Source organism: Sarcophilus harrisii, chromosome 2, assembly GCF_902635505.1.
Source record: "Sarcophilus harrisii chromosome 2, mSarHar1.11, whole genome shotgun sequence".
NCBI lineage: Eukaryota > Metazoa > Chordata > Mammalia > Dasyuromorphia > Dasyuridae > Sarcophilus > Sarcophilus harrisii.
The window spans coordinates 642,918,411-642,930,961 of NC_045427.1; the positions used below are offsets into that span (position 1 = coordinate 642,918,411).

At 47.4% G+C, this 12,551-nt stretch overlaps 1 protein-coding gene across 1 annotated transcript in view; it reads left to right on the plus strand.

Annotated features, from left to right (window-relative positions):
• CCDC6 (coiled-coil domain containing 6) overlaps positions 1–7,479 on the plus strand; it is a 48,056-nt gene extending 40,577 nt beyond the window's left edge. Inside the window, 2 exon segments of the mRNA XM_031949384.1 lie at positions 1,643–1,767; positions 3,186–7,479. Coding sequence (XP_031805244.1) covers positions 1,643–1,767; positions 3,186–3,377 — 317 coding nt within the window. The 3' untranslated portion in view covers positions 3,378–7,479.
• The last annotated feature ends 5,072 nt before the right edge of the window (positions 7,480–12,551 follow it).

The window sequence follows — 12,551 nt, forward strand, 5'->3', positions numbered from 1 at the left end:
AGAGGTGATTGTTGATCCTACGGGGTGTGTGAGTGTGTGTGTGAGTATGTGCGTGTGTGTGCACATTCAGGTATGGGGAAATTCAGGAGAGGGGTAGGTTTTGTGGAAAAGAGAATCACTTCTTTTTCAGACAGTTTAAAATGCCTGTGGGACGTCCAGATTAAAACATCCCGCGGCAGTTTTGTCTGTGAGACCAGAGCTCAGAAGAGAGACTGAGGCTGCTTGAGCTGCAGATTATTTGCCCCCCACGTTTTATGTCGCCAAGGCAGTAGAGGGCCACAGACAAGCCCGGGGGGTACTGACAGTTAGGGTCGCTTCTCCCTTGTGTCCTTGCCCGCAGGCAGCTTTGGATGCGGATCCTCTCGGCTCCAGGGCTGGCGCTCTCTCCGCTGTGTGCTCCAGCTGCCCCCATGGGATCCTGTGATGTGTTGGTTCTAATTCTGTGTTCGGGATTGTCAGGGATGATTCTGTCTTCTCCGAGATCTCCAGTGCTTGCAAGCGCTCGGTTCAGGGCCTGGCCCCAGCCCCTCTTACTCATGCGTGTCAGTCGGTAACCAGACCCCAGGAAAGAAGGTACTTGTGCAGCCTTAGGGCGTCTCCTGCGTGCGGGGGAGATTTTCAGCGCCCTTGTGCAGACGACTCTCATTCCAAATGGAGTTAGAAGCCAAGAGGGAAGGCAAAAATGGGCCCAGAGCTGAGAGCTCCACACACGTGTGAGCCCCTGTCCTAGAAGCCTCAGACCCCACCCCGTCTGGTTCCCGGCCTGGCGCCAGCCGTCCCCCCTGAAGAAGAGGGTCTGGGAGGACCCGGCCCTTGAAGCTTTCTGATGGGCCCACCCATCAGACCCTCTGAACATCAGGGGAATTCGGAGTTTCACAGTTTGAACCTGGTCATGAAGGAGCTTCCGACTCGTCCTGGGATCAGTGGGGAGGTCTGGTCCCCCAGCAGCTGGCGACTCCTTTGGGGAAAGCTAGGTTACCTCATCGGGCGCTCCCCATGAGAGTGAATTCCCCATCCCCTCCAGGTGCTCCCCGTGACAGCGAACCCCCCGTCCTCGTCAGGCGCTCCCCGTGAGAGTGAGTCCCCCGTCCTTGCTGGGCACTCTGTGTGACAGCGAGTCCCCCATCCCCACCGGGTGCTCCCCATGAGAGCAAGTCGTCTTCATCCCTCAGTCGTGACTCGGGCTGTCAGGTCTAGGCTCTTGTCCCTATCACTCTGACGTGAACCAAGAAGGAAGGGGAGGGTCATGGTGGTCGCTGTTGGGAATTTTATGGGTTTTTTCCTTTTAGGCTCCCTTTGATCCTAATGACTGATTCCTTCTGGAATTCCTTCTGGGGGTGGAGTTCCCAGTCATCTCCGGACCCTTTACTTCCTGGGGCCCATCCTGCCTCCCACGCAGCCGCCAGCTTTTCTCCCTTCCTTCTTTCTCAGTTCTCCAGCCTTGGCACAGGCCCCATGTCCGCGACATCCCTCCTCCTCGGTGGCCTTCTCGCTTTCCGTCTCCTTGGCCGTTCTCGCGCTCCGAGCACTCGTTGGTCGCCTTGGCCTTTGGGGCTCTGGCAGGCTCCGGGAGGCCTGCACCTCGAGGGCCGGCCGAGCGGGCACCTGGGATGACATCTGTGTCCTTTGTGTTTCATCTCAGGTCTGTCGTACACAAGTCACACAGTTGGCTTCACGCCCCCGACGTCGCTGACCCGAGCCGGAATGTCTTACTACAACTCCCCCGGACTCCATGTGCAGCACATGGGAGCCTCCCACGGGATCACAGTGAGTATCCTGGGGCCCAATGGGCCTTTTGCGTCTCCTCCCACCTTCTCTAACCGGCGGGTCTTCAACATCCCTTCCACGTGTGCTCAGAGTTCAATTTTTTCCAAAAAACATGATTCCCAAGAAGTCATTGATAAGCAGTCAGAAAGAGGCTGCGCTTCCTTCCCGTGGGGCCACCTTCAGGGGGAAGGGGCAGGCCGCGGAGGCTGGGCCCCCCATGCTCCCTCCCCTCTGCTCCCAGGACTCTAGGCTCTGCCTTCCTCAGGTCAGAGGGTGGCTCCCTGTTCCCCCAAGGTAGCCGTGCCTCTGAGCCGCCTCCAGAGCCAGGACCGTTTGCCAGGCCCCTCGTCAGAGCTTCTGGTCCTGGTCCCCCCCTTTGTGGTGGCTCCCACAGCTTGGATCGGGAGGGACTTTGGAGGCCGGGCCCCCGCACCCCGATCTGCAGACACGGCAGCTGGCCCAGGGAGGCCGGACTGCAGGGTCACAGCAGACAAGAACCAGAGCCAACATTCGCATCCAGGATCCATCCCCATCATCTCTGCTCTGTTCAGTTCAGGGGACACTGGTTTTCTTGAGCCAAGTTGTGGCAGAGCTGGGGGTCAGGGTCAGGGGACATGGAGGCAAGAGCAGGAAGTAGGGGGTGGGGGGGCAGGAGGCAGGACCAGATCCACTGTTGCTTCTCTAGATTTACTGTAGAGAATCAGTGTTTTTTTGCCCCCAACCCAACTTCTGCAACTTTTCTCTCATTTTCTCCAGAAAAATGAGTTTTCTTTTCTAATTAAATCTAAATCTAATGTCATCTAAAACCAGGCCAAGAGCTTGTGGTCTGCTCCCGACTAAACGAGCCTGAGATGTGTGGACAGGATGGCCGGGGCTCTTCTGGTTTTAAACCTGGAGCGACTGTGAGGGGCTGGGGGCGGGTGGTGCCCCACACCTCTCACTCTAGAGAAGGCCGTCCGGTGATGGCCCGGGGGGCGTCGGAGATTCAGGCCGGTGCCGGCTTCCCTAGTGGGGGCCTTAAGGCCCCTTGAGGTTCTTAGCTAGTGCTCTGCGCCCCGGAGCTTTTCTCTCTTGGTTTTTGCCCTAGGAGAGCTGAGGACCTTGGGGGAGGCTTGGGCCTCGTGGCTGCCCCACGCCACATTTTGGGCTATGGCCTCTGCCACTCTGAGTCAGAATCAGCGGCTCTTCCGAGTCAGCGGCCTTCACGGTCACGTCGCCTTCACCGTCACTTGCTGCCTTGGGCCAACTTTAAGCACACCCTCAGAGAGTCTGGAGAAGGCACTGTGGGTGCCCCCGCAGGAGGGAAGAGCACCCCCTCAGAGTGCAGACTCTCCGTCACCAAACACTGAGCTCCTGACTCGGGGTCGTCCCACAGTTCCCCTCCCCGCTAACCTGGATTTTTGTTCTCCGTTCCACAGAGGCCTTCACCCCGGAGAAGCAACAGTCCGGACAAATTTAAGCGCCCCACGCCTCCGCCATCTCCGAACACACAGACTCCCGTCCAGCCTCCTCCGCCTCCGCCCCCACCCCCCATGCAGGCCTCCCTCCCGTCCGCCACCTCGCCGCCCGCCTCCTCACCACATCCGGTGCATCCCCCCCCACAGCCCTAGTGCATGCGCTCCAGCAGGTGGGCTGTGCCGAAGGTGGGAGAGGAGACGAAGCCGTTTACGAAAAGCCGAGGCCTCCCGGCGCCCGGCAGCCTGACTTCTTGGCTCTGAGGGTCTCTCGACTTTCCTCTTAATGGTGTTGTAAATGTCTGTCCAAAACGCAGCCAGCTTTGTGGGTCTATGACACTAACCCCTAGAACAACCTTTCTCCATCAGTGTTTACTTGAATCTACATGTAGGTCTCTCTTCTGGCTGGAACATTCGCTCCTCCGTATCTGGTAACTTGGTGTTGCGCCATTTGCTCAGCTCTAGAGCGCTTTCTTTTTCCTCCTGGCTTTTAGGTTGGTAAAATAAAAGGGAGACCCACGGTCTTCGCTCTCCCTGCCCTTGGCCCCTAGCATAAAGATGGCGGCCTCTTTGGCCCCGCCGCGCAGTCGGAAGGACGTGGGTGGCCAGGACGTGCCCGCGCTGGGCCTCGGGTCAAGTTCCCCGTTTGTATTCCCGCCTGCCACCGCGCTTCTCTCCTGACACACTGTCCTAAGCCAGTGCATACGATATAGTATTGGGTAATTATCACAGAGTATAAGATTCCTGGGGCTCGAGGAGGGCCGTTTCCTCAATTGTCCACGCCCACTTCCCTGTACACCAGAAGCTGACCATGCTGTTCTTTCCAGCACATTTCTGTACCAGTCACCCCCTCCCCCCCCACCACGACTTGGGGGACCAGGTCAGAGATGCTGCCCACTGTGGCGCCCGAGGGGGGCCGTGGGAGGCGACCATGGAGAGCTCCGGCGTTCCCTTCTACCCCTACACCATGAGCCCCTGCCCCCGGCCCGCCCTCCCCAAGCGATTCCCTCAAACACAGTTGGAACAAGATTTTCAAGAAGCGCAAAGTCCTCCTTAGAGACCCCGAATGAGAAGAAGTGTTGTAGGAACGTTGGCCTAGATGCAAAAGGTACCGTTTTGTGGGTAGAGAAGATGCGAGTGAGGGAGAGCACCCCAAGGCGCCGAGGAAGCTCCCTGGACAGGAACTGGCGTGCTGAGTGCGTGTCAGGAAGGGCCCCTGAGGACGGTCCCCTCAGACCGGCCTCAGGGGCAGCCATAAGCGATTTGGCTTCATGACTCCATGAGACAGAAGGCGAGGCTCTCTTCCCTCATTCTAGCGAAATGCTCCTTTTGGTTCGGCAACAATTTCTGTTTTTGTACTTTGATAGTGAAGTGATCTTCCTTCCCCGCCTGTGTTTGCATATTTCGATATGCTGTGGACAAAAACCTTACTAGAGAATGTATATTTTATGATGAGAATGTGTATCTATTCTGTTGGATATAATCAAAGAACTGAAAAATAATTTATCGGTTATTTTTTTTTTTTTTAAGAATTCATGTTTTGTGACCGAACCATCTCGAATGCCCCCCTTTTATTGAACACATGCCTAAAAAAAAAAGGAACATTGTAGATATTAAATATTGTGCAGTCATGTCAACTTTCATTTTTGCCTTTGAATACCTATCTAAAAATCGAAAGAAAATTACCGGATTAGAGTGCTCGATGAGTAAACTCGAGAAAGCTAACAACCTCCGTAGGATTTTTCTCCCCTCCCCGTTTCCAAGCCAAAAGAAAGAAACGTGGCTCTGGCTTCTAAGCATTTCAGAAAAAATCGTGTGTGTGTGTGTGTGTGTGTGTGTGCTGTATACATTTGCTATTTAATAATGTGGGTGTATTCTACATTGTCATCGTGTTTTCTTCAAACGACAATGTCAAGAAAGATCACATGAACCAAGTGACCAAGTTTCCATAAAGGTTCCCGGCAGCCCCAGGGCCGACTTCTCGGTCTGGTCCGCTGTTGCGAAGTCTCAAACTGTGTAACTTCTTTGTGGGTTACACGACCTTCCCTCCCTCCCGTCCCCCCCCAGGTGATTGAATCAGTGAGTGAAATCGCTTCGGTATGTGCCCCAGGGATTTCCAGAGATGGACTTAGGTAAATGGTAGGCTCTCCCCTTTGAAATGTCTCCTCCAAGAACATAAATGGCAGCACTGCTCGGGAGCGTAGCTTGCTTTTAAGAAATCCTTATTGCCCTATTCTCCGTTCCCTGGAAAGTTGGTTTACTCTAGTGATAGAAAAGTCAAAACCTGCAGGAGAATGGATGGGATGGGCAGATGGTGATAGAATGAGAAGTGTCACAAGTACGTGAATTACAGGCAGAATCCTTCAAAATTAGATTTCTACAAAAGCAGACTGCCACTTTGTTCCGGAGCTGAAAACTAGAATTATTCACCATAAATGTAGCTGGCTCCCCATTCCCTAACACTGTGTACAGTCCCTGTAGGACAACCACTACTAATGGTGGGTGATGTAATGGGGGCACTCTGACTCCCTTGTGTCACGTCACAGGGTCAGCATTGCAGCTGCCGGCCACTGATCATCCTGAGTTGGTTGAGCCCACTGCCACTCATAGGATCGAGCCAGGGACGAGAAGAAAACTTCCTGTCATATCCCTGCTCATGGCCTCATTGTCCCCCTCAGACAAAAAGTCTGGGCTGCTGCTATTCCTGGGTGCCCCGCACTCACCCGCAGACCGAGTTTTCCTATAGGCCATCATTTGTTGCCCTGGGAGTGTAGCCATCGCAGTTAGGTGAACGTAGGTGATCGTATTTTTGCAGATGGCAGAGATGTGGCCTAGGAGGCGTCAGGGTTCCGCCTGGCCTTCCTTGGCAGAATCCCAATGGCGTGGCAGAAGCTAGAAATTCTCCTAAGTTTTCATGCCCCTTACCCTCCTATTGAGTTTGAGTTTTAAAGTGATGAGCTCAGAAGCTCACGGAGTGTGTGCCAGACCCGAATGTGACTTTGACACCAAGTGCTGCCCCCATGATTGGCCACTCTACGGTAGGACCAAAAATCTCGGTGGCGATTCTCGCTAAACGCCGTACAACTGAAAGAGATTAGAGATTCTGTGTGGCGCCTTCCCCCCCGCCCCCAGCATAGATAGGAAATTTTTCCCACCAGAAGCCTTGCTAGGAAAGGAAGCCTCGGACACCGCATCAGAAGAAAAGTAATTTGGGCTTTGAGATCTCATTCATTTTGCTTAGTAGTACAGAAGTCTCTTGTGTGGCTTGATCTTCTGGCCAGTAGTTGTCTTGTAGGTATCCAATATTGAAAACGTTGTCACGAGGTCTACCAAAGAAGTACATAGCAAAATGATAGTTTATTTCCAAATGATTAGTGAGCCAGTCATTGAAGCTGCTACGTGAGTTCCATGCTCAAGAGCCATTATAACAAATTAAGGGAGTTGTTTTTCTATAATTTTTCTTTTCTTTTTTCTTTTTCTTTCTTTTTTTTTTTTTTTTTTTTTTTTTTTTTTTTTTTTTTTTTTTTTTTTTTTTTTTTTTTTTTTTTCCTTTTTTACAACAAATGAAACTCCACACACAGCTGTCGGCCTGAAGTCACGGGGAGCATTTTCCCAGGCGCTTGGCAGTTTTTGCAGCGATGAGCTGCCAAGTCCGGACTGCCTCATGTTAGGGGAGGGAGAGTATCCACTATTCTTAAGGGTGTGGGAGCTGTGTGTGTGTGCATGGTCTGTGTGTCTGCGTGTTCATTCATGCCTTAACTCTGGTTACTGCTCAGATTTAGTTCTCAACTTAGTCTGCCTTGTCAACTAGTTTGTATCGTACTTCTCGATCTGAACTTCATCCTGGCCAAACCGCTCCCCCTCCTCCCAAAACAAAAAGTATCGGCAACAGCAACTGTACAACTGTTTTCTCAGAATATTATTTAATCAGGTCAACCCCAAGTCTCCTTTGGACTTTCTTTGGTACTTAAGAAGTCACATAAAAGTGACCCGGAGAAGTGGAAGGAAATCACTGAGGAAAAGAGCATGTCTTCTCACCTTGACATCTCAGTGCCCAGTGTTAATGACTCAACATGGTTTGGCCCTACACCTTGAGTAGATCTGGAGATGCAGTGGCAATCTTGAGATTCTTGCTTGGTCAGAGTTTAGAGAGATGTAAGACTTCCAATTAATGTCTTTTTTGCTTCTTTGTGTTGATTAGTCTTTGATACATGTGCTGAATCAGAAACCTGAATAAAGATAATTTTTTTAAAATGGATCACTGAAGCCTTCGACCATACCGTTGTCTTTCTGATCTCGAGGTCTGTCAGTTCATCATATTTCTTTTTGGAAATTAAAAGTTCTCAGAGAAGGTGAATATTCAAAGGTAAGCTACATCTGTACACCATGATGCTGAAATAACTTAGGAGCTTTTCCCCTTCCCACTCTGTTGAATTCAGGAGTTTGCTTTTATTTTAATAAGGAGGAAGAATTTCTGTCCATTTCAACAAGTATTATGAGTTTGCTGTCACAGTTTTTACCTTTATGGACTTTTCAGTGTATTGGGGAGATAAATATACACCTCCATGAAAATAGAGGAGAGATGAGAGAGGAAAGAATCCTAGCTGGGGAAGATCAGGAGAGACTTTTTGGAGGAGGTGGCGCTATAAATGACTAATGAACAAAAGGGCTAAAGGCAAGAGTGAGAAGAGAAGGTGAAAATGAAAGGTAAGTCGTTCACATTTTGAGCTGAGCTTTCAAAGAAATACGAAATATTTCAGTGGTTTTTTTTTTTTTTTTTTTTTTTTGGTTTGTTTTTGTTTTGTTTTTTTGCTGTCCCAAGAAAGTTTCCTTTTTTATTTTTTTATTTTTATTTTATTTTCAAGAATAGTTTTGCACTTTTTCCATTCCTTAAAATAGATTGATTTTTTTTTTTGGTGGGGGGGGGTTATGAAATATCCCAATAAGTTTCCAAGGGAAAGTAGTTTGTGGTCCGTGTCTCATGAAAACTCTAGAGGTCCATTAACTTTAAAAAAAGTGATTTGGATAACTTTGAATATAATTGGTTTTCTTGGTAATACTATGTGTTGTATGCATTTAAAAACATTCCAAAAAAGGGTCCAAAAACTACTACTGACTGCCAAAAAGTGAGAGAGGCAAGGTCTGTGACAAAAAAGATTGAGTCCCCCATCTGGAGAGTAGGGTCATTTGTACCGTCCCCAGAATCTTAAGGTTACCTTGGGTACCACACTGGGTAGTACCACCTTGTAAGGTAATTGTTCCTTGTGGAGAGTTTTAATTGTACAGATACTTGTTACATTACACCTGAATTTGCCCCTTTCCAACTTCTATCCATTGTTCCTGCTTCTGGCCTCTGGGGTCTAGCAGAACAGGGCTAGTTCCTTTTCTCCATGATGGCTCTTAAATATCTGAAGACTGCCGTCCTGTTCCTGCTAAGTTTTCTCGAGAGTGAACAAACTCGGCTTCTTTCATCGATCCACTTTGTGGCTCTTCACAACCTTGGTTGTCCCCGACCATCTGCACGGTTATCAGTGACTTTCCTAAAACATGCTGCCCACAATCAAGCACAGTCTTCCATGTGTGGTCTGCCCCAGTCAGGGAGCTGCCCAGCCATCCTACCATGACTTTATTTCTGGAAATTGCCTTATTTTGTAGCCCATATGGCTGCCATATCGTGTAGTTGACTAATAGCTTTTGAAGCCCTCCGATCTTTACAGCCAAATTTCTGTTTGGCTGTGACTCCTTCCACTTGAGTTTTCTGAAAAATGACAAGTTCAAGATGGCCAATTGTATAGTTGATAAATTTTAGAGTGACGCCATGTTCTACCCAATCAAGATCTCCTTCTAATTATCCTCCACCCTTGTGATAGCTGTCCATTCTACCTTTGTGTCGTCTACATGTTTGGCAGACACCTGTGCCTTCACCTGGGTCACCTACTAAAAGAATCAAAAAGCCTCAGACCACACCCATCTCCGGAGCATCCTCCCTAACTGGCAAACCATTCATGATCTCTCCTTTTCAACCAGTTCAAAATCTACTTACTTGTGCTACCTCTTGCACTACCTCTCCCCACCTTGTCTTGTCAAATGCTTTGCAGAAACCTACAGACTCCAAGGCATTTATCCTAGTCTGCCAGTTCAGTGGTAACACTATAAAACATCATAGGATCATAGATAATAGTGATACCTAGTATTTGGATAGCGCTTTTAAGATTTCTAAGTGCTTTACAAATGCAGGGGAAGGAAGGTGCAGGGAAGGGAAAGGTCCTATCGTCATCCATATTGAACCCATTTGGGAGAGTTTGATGGGCTTCCCTGCTTATCAGGTGTGACATGGATGAGGATCCTTCCAAGGAGGCCAGACTAGGAGAGGCCCATGGGTAGCCAGCAACATCAGTGCAGAAGTGCTTTTGTGAACAGACCAGTGAGGGAATTGGTTTTGCTTGACTGTATATATCGCTCTATCTATATACACACACACATATATATAAGTGTATGTGTTTATATATATCTTTGTTACAATTTGCTTTTCTTTTTCTCCAACAAAGTTGTGGGCCAAACAGATTTCTGTTCATTTTATAAAAATAAAACAAATATAAAAATAAAAATAAGACAAAGAAAACAATTGACTGACATTAGCTTCAGGATCTGCCATCTCTCAGGCTTTGGAGATGCAGATAACTTTCTTCTTAGAAAACATGTGAACTCCGATCCCCTGCCCTCAGGGTCTGCGTGTCATAGAAATGTTCAAAACACAGAGAACTTGCAGACCCAGCTTTTCCGAACCCATGCAAGATCGACCCAGAGTCAGCATTTGGCAGCCGATGAAACTTCTGGCTCTCCTTCCTTGGTGAACCAAGTGTCTGTCTTTCCCTCTGCTTCAACTCCTGTTCTCATGCTAGAATGCTTCAGCGCACGTATCTCAGATGCCTTCCTTTCCCAGTTCTCCACTCTACTCAGTTTCCATTACCTCAGAGGTCGTGCCGTGCTATCTTGCAGATCGCTGACAAGGAGAAATTTTTTATCTAATCAGAATCTTTTATCCTTTCTTACTATCCCTATCTCTGTTCTTTGCTTTCACCATGACCTACGATCCCTCCACCCCCAAGTTATTACCGTCTGATCCCTCCACCCCCAAGTTATTACAGTCTCTGCACTTTGTACACACACTTTACACACACTTTCCTTCCCTATCTCCATCTCTTGGGGAATCAGTTCAAATCAAGACCATCCTTAATACACAAATCCCTTGCCCCTTTGTCCTATCTCAGATCAAAACTTGCCAAAACCAAGTCTTGGATTGTTCCCACCATCCATTGCCCCCACATTCAACGTTCAACTGAATGGAGCAAGGAAAAAACCCGCCGAATTGTGCTGACGGGGTTTACTAAAAACTTACCCCAGCTTGGCCCTCGTAGTCCAAGTCATTCCTTCAACAGCTCCCTAATTGACTGGCTGATGCTGATGCATCGGGAAATGAGAATCAGTGGAACAATGGATACAATTACAACATTATAAAAAAAACACGATCGAAAGGCTTGAGAACACCGATCAATGCAATGACCGGTCACAGTTCTAAAAGCATTCATGGTGTCAGCTTCTTGACAAAGAGCTGATGGACTCAAGATGCAGAATAAGACACATTTTCAGATTTGGCCAATGTGGGAATTTGTTTTACTTAATTATGCTTTTCTTTTTCTTTCTTTTTTTTTTTTAAATAAGATTTTTTTTCCTTCTCCCCTCCCCCCCCCCCCCATGGTGGGAAGAAGGCGGGGGGCACAAGAAAAGAAAGAAGCTTTTTTTTTTAATGCATAGAAGAAAGATCTTAAAAATATAGCAGAGAAGCAGGACAACTTTGAAACCTATAGGTTGAATTTATTACATATTTTTTTTTAAAAAGCTGTTCATGTCAAGTCAACAAACATTTATTAAGCACCTGCTATGGCCAGGTAATTTTACTAGATACTGGGGTTACAAAGAAAGGCAAAAATTGTCTCTGTTCTTAAAGAGCTCACAATTGAATGGGGGGGAGACAGCATGCAAACTACCATGAGCAAAAAGGATACAGAGAAAAATAATTGGAGGTAATCAGAGGGAAGGTGCTAAGATTAAAGAAGGATGGGTAAAGGTTTTATGCCAAGTAATATTACATAATGGAAAACTACAGGTTTTTATACAATCCTTGTTTTCTGTATATGAAAATGCCTACTTAGTGGGTTTTTTGTATTTCAGAATAAAAATTATTGAAATTAAAAAAAATTGACTATATATGTGTAATAATAATTGTTAGTTGACATTTATCAAACATTTAAAGGTTTGTAAAAACACTTTTAAAAGTTCTAATTAGGTAATTCTGTAACAGAGGGACTATAAATATCCCCATTTTATAGAAAATGAAATTGGCCAAGAGAGGTCAGGTGGCTTTTTCCAGTATTACATAGCTAGCGAATATCGGAAGAAAGATTTAACTTGGTTCTTTCTGACCCCAAGTCTGTTGTTCTAGTCAATAAACTCCCTAACTTCTGGGTGAGACTGTTGAATATATTCACTGAAGTGTTGTAGAAAGTGAGTGAGCTCCATTATGGGAGATTGTAGAATTGTTTTTGTCTTTTGTATAGCCAGTACAACATGACCTGTAAAGTCTTATTCAATTTAAATGACGTGTGTGTGTGTGTGTGTGTGTGTGTGTGTGTGTGTGTGTGTGAGAGAGAGAGAGAGAGAGAGAGAGAGAGAGAGAGAGAGAGAGATTGTGCTCCTTTAAAGCAGGAGCTCTTTTAGTTTTGCCTTTGTATATAGCCTGAGCCTAGCATAGTGTTGGGTAAATTGTAGATGTATACTAAATTTCTGTTGATTTTATAGAGAGAGATAGGGCTAGAGACTGGGCCCTATATGTATATCTGCATTTGCTGATATTTATGGTAGAATGTAAGCACTTTGGGGATGGGGCCTGTTTGGGTTTTGATTTTGTATAGTTGGCACCCAGCACAGTAGCTCATACCTAGTAAGCGCTTAATGTTTGCTGAATTACCAGAGTTCTAGTTGCCATGGGGAGGAACTCTCAGACCTAAATCGGGAAGCACTAGAGCAGTTCATAATTATGTCTTGTCTCAGGTGAAAGCGGAACTTCCCCCTGTGATGACGCGTTAGCATCCTGGATACTTTAGAATCAGCCGGAGTCAGGATCAGCAAAAGTCCTTGATCTTTATTTTTTGTGGACAAGAGAGGAATGGCCACATGAATTAGGCCAGGAGTCACTCTTGCTTTCTTACTCCACCCTTTTTTCCCCTCCACCCTTTTTTCCCCTCCTCCTCATCTCTCTCTACACCAACA